Genomic DNA, 8,834 nt, shown 5'->3' with positions numbered 1-8,834 from the left:
ACCTGGGGTCCGCGCGGACCCCAGAACAGTTTTTTGCTAATTTTTAGAAATTATCAACATGCTACCAGCTCAATTGTTTTGCAAACTGATGTGGGAACCTCTGTGTCCACATAACATACAAAAATCATACATTTTGAACTTTTTCTATTTTTTGGTGAAGAAAAGAAGACAAGAAGAAATACCCGATTTTTAAGCCCATTTCAGACTGAAGGGGCTTTTGAGGCCAAACTTTGATCTCAGATAGCGGCTAAACGGCTTGCGCTAGAAGTATCAAATTTGGAGGCATTTCCTAAAATGTCTCTGGGAAAAAGTCCATATTAGTTTCATACTAGTAACTTGATGTTTTTTTGTGTTGCCATGGCAACGGGTTTCTAGCAGGTAGTTTTTTTAAAAATAGAAGTAATTTTGGTTTAAACATAAAATTTTCTGAGTCTTATAATAAATTACACTTTTTTTCCTAACATTAATAACATCTTACATAATTAAATATAAGTTAAATCATTTAATATGCATAGAATATGCTAATTTGATGACGTCATTGGTCAAAATCCAATATGGCGGACTATATTATTAGCTCTGACGTCATATGACGTCAGAATTACACCAAAGTTATTAAAATTCAATTCTATTACTACACCATTCTCTGAAAACTTGGTAGACATACGATGAGTGCATAAAAACAATATAAAAACGGAAAGTAAAGTAATGTATAAGAACGCCAGTGTATCCATTATGATCGAAAGCCGGCTGGGGTATGATCGAAAGCCGAAGAAAATCAGATATAATTTTTTTTATAAATGGTAGAAACGGAATTCTCTGCACTGTATTGAGAGACAACTTTGTGGGTAACAATTACCTAAAATTTCAGAAAAAAATCTTTAGAAACAAGAAAGATATTACAGAATATATAGTGCTGGGGTCCGCGCGGACCCCAGGTGTACTGTTTAGGGTTAAATGCTGAATAAGTATGTAACAACACTGCAACATGCTACAAAAATATGGCAACATGCTACAACATGTTGCAACATGTTACAAACGTTTAGACAAGACTCTCTCATAGGGAACTAGACAATCGCGCGATGTGTCAATCCCTATCTGACGTAACATGGTCGGGCATGTTTATCTGCCAGAACAGACGTGCTAGTATGTACACAGTGCTTGTGAATTTTTTTAGCATAGTCTATTCAAAGATTTACGTCTTTGACTTGAGTTACCTTTGAGAAATGGGAAGCTAAGATCGTATCCTCCTGCCTAGCACATTACTCAAACTAAGAAATATGGTCAACTGCAGCCTAAGGGAAGAAGTAGAGCCCTTGCGTATGGTGTGCGTCCCTTCCGGTGTCAGCTTGACGTCTTGGTTGAGGATGCTTAGCACTTTTAGTTGATCTACGGAAGGGATAGAAAAGTGTCACAGTTAGAGAGAGAAAGAGAGATACAGCAGATAGTTACAGTTATTTCATAAAAATCCATTACATTTGATAAAAACCTATTTGTTGCATACCAAGTTTACAGTAAAATTACCACACGTTAAAAATACAATATAAAAACAGTTTCAATGATTCCTTCAAGTTAAAAGTACAGAAATAATCTAAAGTTATAATATGAAGGGTTGTATACATACATAAACCTAATGACGTGAATCATTTTTCATCGTTCAATACATTATTAACACAGTACGGCAGAGTAGTGTTTAAGAAACGGGACGTTCTGCGCCTAAACTGGCTTATGTTGTGCGCATTTCTGAGGTTTCTGCCATGTACATCAACCTGGCGTGAGGGTAGCCAAGAGACAAAGTCGGACTCTGCGTCGCTCATCTACCAGGAAGTATCGTAAAGTGGAACTCGTTGTCACCAAGCACAGTTGGGGCATCTTTGCTAGAAATATTTAACCCTACCTAGACCCGGGGGGGGGGCTAAAAGTGCCCACGCCAACTTTGATGTCACCTAGCGTCTGAACGGCTAGGGCTAGAATAGCCAAACTTGCTGACTTTTCCTAGAATATTGTTGGCAACAATCATTGGAATAAAATAATAATTTTTTGTGTTGCCATGGCTATGGGTTTCTGACGCATTTTTTGCTAAATTTAGTACTTTTGTTTCAACAATAGAAGTTTATGTCAAGTTACTCATGGTTTCTAATATCAATAACATCCCATATAATTTTATGTAAATTTTATCATTAAATATGCATAATTTATGCTAATTTGATGACGTCATTGGTCAAAATCCACGATGGCGGACCATATCATTAGAACAGGTATATACGGGTCATTTTCATTAAAATTTCGTCAATACTTCCATTTCTTTTTCCAAAAAAGGTTTAAATGAAGGTCTTTAGTATGTTTAAAATGTATTTTTGGCTTTATCATGGAAAAAAAAATATTTTTGAAAATTTAAGATTGATGATCCAAGATGGCGGATATCTTAAATATGCATGACGTCATTTTATGACGTCACCGGTGTTGCTATGGGTAACATAAGACTTAGTTCACCCTAATATTCTGTCATAAACACTTTTGGTACAGTTATGTTGAATACCATTTAGTTTTTAGGGAAAAACCTATCTAGACGGTTTTGGCCAATAAAATCACATTAATGACGTCATAATGACGCCATATTACGTCATAATGACATAAAAATTGTAGATATGATACGTTTTACTAGTACACCATCCTCTGAAAATTTGGTGGTCATACGACATACCGTTCGCGAGTTTTGAGGGGGGGGGGGTCAAAAGAGCCCCCCCTTACGGTCCCCCCATGCCAAAAAAAGCCCGGTCTAGGTAGGGTTTAACAAATGGAACTCGCACATGGACTCAGTATGTACTAAAGTAAACCAGCGCTTGTACTTCCTCATGAAACTAAAGCACTTTCACCTCGCCACTGACGGTGTACATCTCCTGACGGTGTATACTTCCTACATCCGCCCTATCCTCGAATACGCCGCTCCGGTTTGGCACTCCGGACTACCCAACACTCTGAGTAACAGAACTGAGAAAGTCCAACGCAGAGCTCTACGTGTTATCCTTGGTGCTGAATATACTTCATACGCCGCTGCCTGCTCACATCTGGGACTACCAATTGCAACTCTTTCCTTCCGGCGTAGAACACTGACAGAGACAAAAGCGCTAGGACGTGGCACACCCTGCCCCGCGCATTTGAGCAAAGAACGCTAACGGTAAATGGAAAGTCAGAAAAGTGAAGCGGGCTTTTGTAGTGGTAGTCGGTGTAGTCAATGTTGTCGGGACTGTTGTAAACACAGAGAAAATACTTTTGGTTTGCAGTTTTGATCTTCTGGCCGGATGAGCTTTCCAATGATACCAAGGTGTCTATATTACATAAATGATTTTTAATTGTCGCAGTAACAGACAATGTTTTTAATTCTGTACGTAACATTTTAAATCCGTTTATTATATGCAAATATGTTTTAATCACGTCTATTCGAATTATTGCAATTGTCCTGACGCAATTCAGCCGTTTTGTCTGCAATGTTTTGTGACATTAATGTTATTGAAATAAACCATTGATACAACTCCTGCAATTAAATGTCATAAGATTAGGTGTAACAGGTCGTTCGGTGTGATATAGCCAGCTGCCGTCGTGCTGCGGGCCTGCGAAGGTAGTGTGTTACGCCGAAGGACGGTTATACAAGCTATACCGATGCAGATACAGACTTGCTAATGCCATGAACAGATAAAAGTAGATTCAAGGCAGGCCTCTCAAAAGTATGAGATACTCACATGGAAATTGAACTGTGTTTGCCGTATCTGGGCATACAGATGACCTGTACAGGCGAGCAGTCTCACTGTGGACCAGTCAACATTGACTTGACCTGGGGAAGGAGTAGAATAATGGCATAGTTAGTTTGGGTAATTTGTCAATAGAGTGGGGCTTTTTGAGTGTCTTCATTTGGGATATGTCATCCATTGAAAACAGTTGAACAAACACACACAAAAACACAAACTATACATACAACAAGTAAAAAAAGAAGTTCTTATCCGATAATCTGATTTCAGTAATTTGTCCTCAACGTGGCCAATGTCATTTTTCATTTTTATTATGTCCAATCAATAATGTGCCCAATCAAAATAAACATGCTTTGCTTTATAATTGTAGTTAAAGGCATAACCAGATTCAATTAACTATTAGATACTCACTTAGAAATTGCAGTATGCTTGCCGTGGCTCGGCGCACACACGAGCAGTTTTACTGTGGACCAGTCGGACCAGCTGTCGCCCCAGCCAGTTCTGTGTAAAGATTTAAAAAACACGTAAGAACTATGTAGCACTTTCATTACTTTTAGGGTGAAATCTCGTTGTGTTTGATGTTTGCCTAATCACTCAGACCTTTGTGTTGACAACTGAGACTCTGTAAGAAAATTGAAGTATTTTATCTATAGTATATATACCATGAGACGGATAGCAGATGGGGAGACCATCTGGGATGGTGGGTTCTCCTTGCGTTTCTGCCACTCTCCTAACATTTCCAGGCGCTTAGACTTGTAGTCCCTGTTTCTCTCGTAAATGGTGGCAATGCCAGTTTGGGGTTGTGTGGCGTAAATACAGAGCATTCGCCTCAGTATCAAAAGGTCTCGGGTTCGAATCCTGCCAAGTCACCAGCCTTGTGCCATTGGGAAAGGCACTGTACACGACTTTCCTCTTTTCGTTCAGGTGAGCACGAGTATGCCAGAATGATCATTATCTTGATCGTGGAAAAACAATGTCTGGTCGGTTCAACCCTAGCTAGATGTTCAAGGTGGATTCCACAAGATTTGAAACAAGACGATAATCATTTCAAGCTTTGTCCATCACAAGAAGGAGACTCACCATAACATTTTGGTCGATTTCGTCAACTTTCATCAGATGTGTGATGCACTCACTGACTCCGTCAGTCGGAAACGTCATGACGTCAGAAATGCATCAACAGTGGTAAGTCTCCTTCTTGTGTTGGGACAAAGCTTAAACTCTATAGCTATGGATTCTAGCAACACAGATGAGCTTTCGTTGGAAGAAAATGATTTTGGGGGTAAACACACGGTGCCTCCCCTACCTGGATACTTGCTCTCCAGCCCATCCACGACACTCATCAGCTCCAGTTCCCTCAGAGCGTCCATCAGCACAGTTATGGTGGCGGCATCCCCTTCCCGCTCTTTCCATTCCTCCAACGTGTCCCGGCAGCGCCGCTTGTAGTCCGTGTTTCTCTCGTCAATGTTGTCTATGTCTGGCCGACTGAATCCCAGCTGGTAAGCCAGGTCCTTCCACTCGGCAGTCACGTTTTCCTTGATGTAATGGAAGTACCTGCTGATATCTGCAATAAATCAAGAAAATGTAATAGGTTTTAATAAGTTACAAAAATCACAGACATCAAAACTAACAAAGAAAGATATCATGGCTAATATTTTGAACTGTACAGTACAGTTAGATACTGTAGATTACGTGAGGTAATAAAAGTAAATAAAACCTACACAATGTATAGTGATGACCAGGAAATCGGAACTATGGAGACATACCTTCTTCCTCAGCTTGAGAGCGTCCGGCAACATCCTGTTGGCTCTGAGCTTCTGCAGGGTACTGCTTTCCTATTGTTAAAGAGAAACGGAATAGTAATGATCAATGAATAGCAAAGCGTCCTTACAGCTCTTAAAGTATTAGGAGCATATTGGTTCTCCTTAAATACCATGATAAAGCTTAGATTTTGGCATCGTTTCAGAAATGACAATAACCAAGCAGGGTACAAAGATGATGCATACCAGATAATCTGCTTGGTCTATACACAAGGTTTGCTGACGTTGATGCTGTATTTTTGATCCTGGGACACCTGACGTCACGGCCGTCCTCTGCAGTCCGGTCCCTCAGTTCGTGCTGGTACGGCCTGCCCAGTCCTGCCTTGATGCAGTGCGCACAGGTGACGTGGAGGGAGTACAGCACACCTGGCCACTCCTGCAGCAGCTGGACCAGCACCTCCAGCAGTGGGTGGACAACGCCCCACATCTCATCTGCCTGGGCAAGCCTGCCTCTGGTTGCCATGGCGATGTAAGTGTCGTCTGTTACAGGTTTGGAACGCATCAGTATCGGGTAGTCCTGCCTGTAGGCCATGACTCCATCTTTCCAGTCTACCCTGTCCTTGACTAATCGATGGATCCCAACGCTGAACCTCTGAAACAGTCCCCGGGGACAGAATCCTGTGATGTTGCACATCAGCTGCAGCTGTTCCTGATCTTCTGGTACGTCATCCGGCCAGACACTCTTCAACTTCTCTGGCATTTGTTTGTGTAGGTACCAAGGTATTTTGTAGTGCAATATTTGTTTAGAAAGGTCTTGTTTGTCGTTGCCTTTTAACTCAAAGCATAGGCCAAAATGCTGCATCAGAGCTGTAACAATGTCAGGATCGATGTTTGGTGGTAGCATACACGTCATCACCTTCTTCTGGATCAGTCCACGGTCGCACAAATCCTCTTCCAAATTACGCCGTTGTTCGCGAGTATATTTATTTCGTATTCTTGGTGTTGAGAAAAGGGCTTTGGTATCGTGATGATACAGATCTTTGAAGAGTTCTACGACGACGGGAGGATCATGGAAGACATAGTCCTTGAGTTCCGGTATGTCCGTGTACCTGAGGATGGTTCCCACCTGCTGCAGGTAAGACAGGACTGGGTCTAGTCTTTCTGGTGAGAGTTCTGCGTCCCGTCCAATGCCTTCACATTCACCCAATGTCAGCCAGTATCTTGCCAGTGAATACGATTGCGTTTGCTTAGAAGAGCCCGTTTTGTCAGAGCTGTCACTCTCCTTAACCTGTTCTGGCGTTTCCCTCCATCTTTTCAACAGCTGCTCGAACAACACCCATGTTCCTGGCAAGACTCTTCGTAGTGTTGGAAACAATGACTTGTTATTAACATTTTCCAACAGAAGAGTCTGCAGGTTAACCCAAGATGGACATTTAGAAGACAAAAGGCTGCGAATCGGCGACTTGGGCTTTACAGACACACACAGTACATCGCCAACGAAACGCAGCCTTTGCTCCAGCAGGCGATTTGTATATGCAAGTTGTTGAGCTATCAACGAGGAGTGACCTTTCTCTTGGGTCTTTAGCTTAGTCTCCAGTCGTTTGATTTCTTGCTTTAGTTGTTTTAGCCACATCTTCTTTTGCATGTTGATCCTACTTTGAATGTCGTTTGTCTTTCTTATTACTTCATCATGTCGACAAAGGTCCTTCTTGCTCCCTACTATAGAAACCACCGCCCCCGGCACGCGGGCATTCAGTGTGTCCAACCAGAACCCCACGGCTTCTGTGTACCTCTCTTCACTGCAGCTGTATGTCTGAAGGTTCACTAATAACAGATAAAGGGCATCTGGAGTCAGAAAGAACTGGTGAGTGAGATAATACACGTCATGGCCACCAAAGTCGTACACTTCAAACGTGATGTTGTCATCAGGTGCCCACTGAGTTATCTCTACACAGTGTGTGCGGTCCTCTACTTCTGTTAGGGTGGACTTGCCAATGTCTAGCGTTCGTACCAGGCTTGTTTTTCCCGCCATTTTCTCTCCCAAGAAGACAATTTTCAAATGAGAGATTATATTTTCTTTCGAGCGTTTAAGTTCATCAAAGTACTGTCTGATAGCAGTGATCCCTTGTTTGCAAATTTCAGCTGGTGGTTTTATTAGTGGATTTCCCTTAACGTGAAGGCCACGTAAGCTACTGAGCTGCGCAACCTCTGCGGGTAACGTCTGTAGTTGGTTATGGCGCAGGTACAGCTGTTCTAACCGTGTCAGTCTACCCACTTCAAGTGGGAGTGTGAGCAGCTTGCACTTGGACAAATTCAAGTGTTTAACGCTAGTGAGCTGTCCGATTTCCTCGGGTAACGTCTGTAGTTGGTTAGCGCTCAGGTCCAGCCATTCTAACAGTGTCAGTTTCCCCACTTGAGGTGGGAGTGTGTCTAGGCCTGTTAACCATAGCTTTAGTACCCGGATGTTAATGAGTCCTGCCAGCCCATCCGGCAAAGTGATGATCCTGTTGTTACTGAGGTCCAGTTCCTCCAACTGGAGGAGCTTCAGTACTGCCGGTGGAAATCTGTCTAGGTTACAACCCCCTAGTCTCAAAACTTTCAAGTTGTTCAACCTATACAAGTCATATGGTAGGAAGATCTGCACATTATCTCTTAGGTCCAGCACCTGTAGGTTTGGTAGTTTCAGCACTACAGGCGGTAGTGTGTCCAGGTTACAGAATTTTAAGTCCAGGACAGTGAGGTTGATGAGTCTGGAAATCTCACCCCGCAGGGTGATGTTCATGTTTCTACTGAGGATCAGCTTTTCTAACATTGGAAGTTTCATCACGGCAGCCGGAACTGTGGTTAGGCCACAGTTAAATAAGCTCAGGACTTTCAGGTTGGTGAGTTTTGCCAGCTCATTGGGGAGGTTTATTTCCTCTTTTGTCACTGTTTTCAGACTCAGAGCTTCCAACTCTCTTAAACCATAAAGGTCGTCAGGCAGCTGCCTTGGATATACAAACAAGTGTAATGTAACTAGAGTTATTCGTTTTCCATTAATCTCCCACTCTTCATATTTCAACTTCTGTCGCAGGCTTGATTGCGTAGCCATGGTGATTAGAAGTGTCGAAGGGGGGAGGTCTGTAATGAAAAAAACAACAACAAATACTTGTAATACAATTATAGCTATCTGATGTCTGATATAGTTTCATCTACCACATCCCTTTTAATATGTTAGTTCTTGTTTTGGCGTCTCATTAGAGGGTTCAACCCACTTAAACGATTAGCATAATCAAGACCTATGTGGCGGCCGTGACAGTTTTAATACATTTCACTTTCATTAATTAGACACGAT

At 42.1% G+C, this 8,834-nt stretch overlaps 1 protein-coding gene across 1 annotated transcript; it reads right to left on the bottom strand.

The window, feature by feature from the left end:
• Positions 1 to 4,329: 4,329 nt before the first annotated feature.
• On the bottom strand, positions 4,330 to 8,591 carry LOC109470872 (malignant fibrous histiocytoma-amplified sequence 1 homolog). The gene is made up of 4 exons (XM_019769953.1): positions 5,747 to 8,591; positions 5,507 to 5,575; positions 5,047 to 5,304; positions 4,330 to 4,343 (listed from the first exon to the last, which is right to left on the bottom strand). Exons 1-4 carry the CDS (start codon positions 8,589 to 8,591, stop codon positions 4,330 to 4,332), a joined length of 3,186 nt encoding a protein of 1,061 aa, XP_019625512.1.
• Positions 8,592 to 8,834: the final 243 nt, after the last annotated feature.

Source organism: Branchiostoma belcheri, unplaced genomic scaffold (genome assembly GCF_001625305.1).
Source record: "Branchiostoma belcheri isolate BF01 breed outbred unplaced genomic scaffold, Haploidv18h27 scaffold238, whole genome shotgun sequence".
NCBI classification, from domain to species: Eukaryota; Metazoa; Chordata; class Leptocardii; order Amphioxiformes; family Branchiostomatidae; genus Branchiostoma; species Branchiostoma belcheri.
The sequence above is the reverse complement of the archived record's forward strand: the minus strand, read 5'-3'. Positions and strand labels throughout refer to the sequence as shown.

What these genes read in the sequence shown, in the direction of transcription:
- LOC109470872 (XM_019769953.1), bottom strand. Translation starts at nt 8,591, where the DNA reads ATGGCTACGCAATCAAGCCTGCGACAGAAGTTGAAATATGAAGAGTGG. An exon ending in TAGACCAAGCAGATTATCTG is followed by an intron (nt 5,576 to 5,746) that starts GTATGCATCATC and finishes CTTTAACAATAG; the next exon opens with GAAAGCAGTACCCTGCAGAA. An exon ending in CTCTCAAGCTGAGGAAGAAG is followed by an intron (nt 5,305 to 5,506) that starts GTATGTCTCCAT and finishes GATTTATTGCAG; the next exon opens with ATATCAGCAGGTACTTCCAT.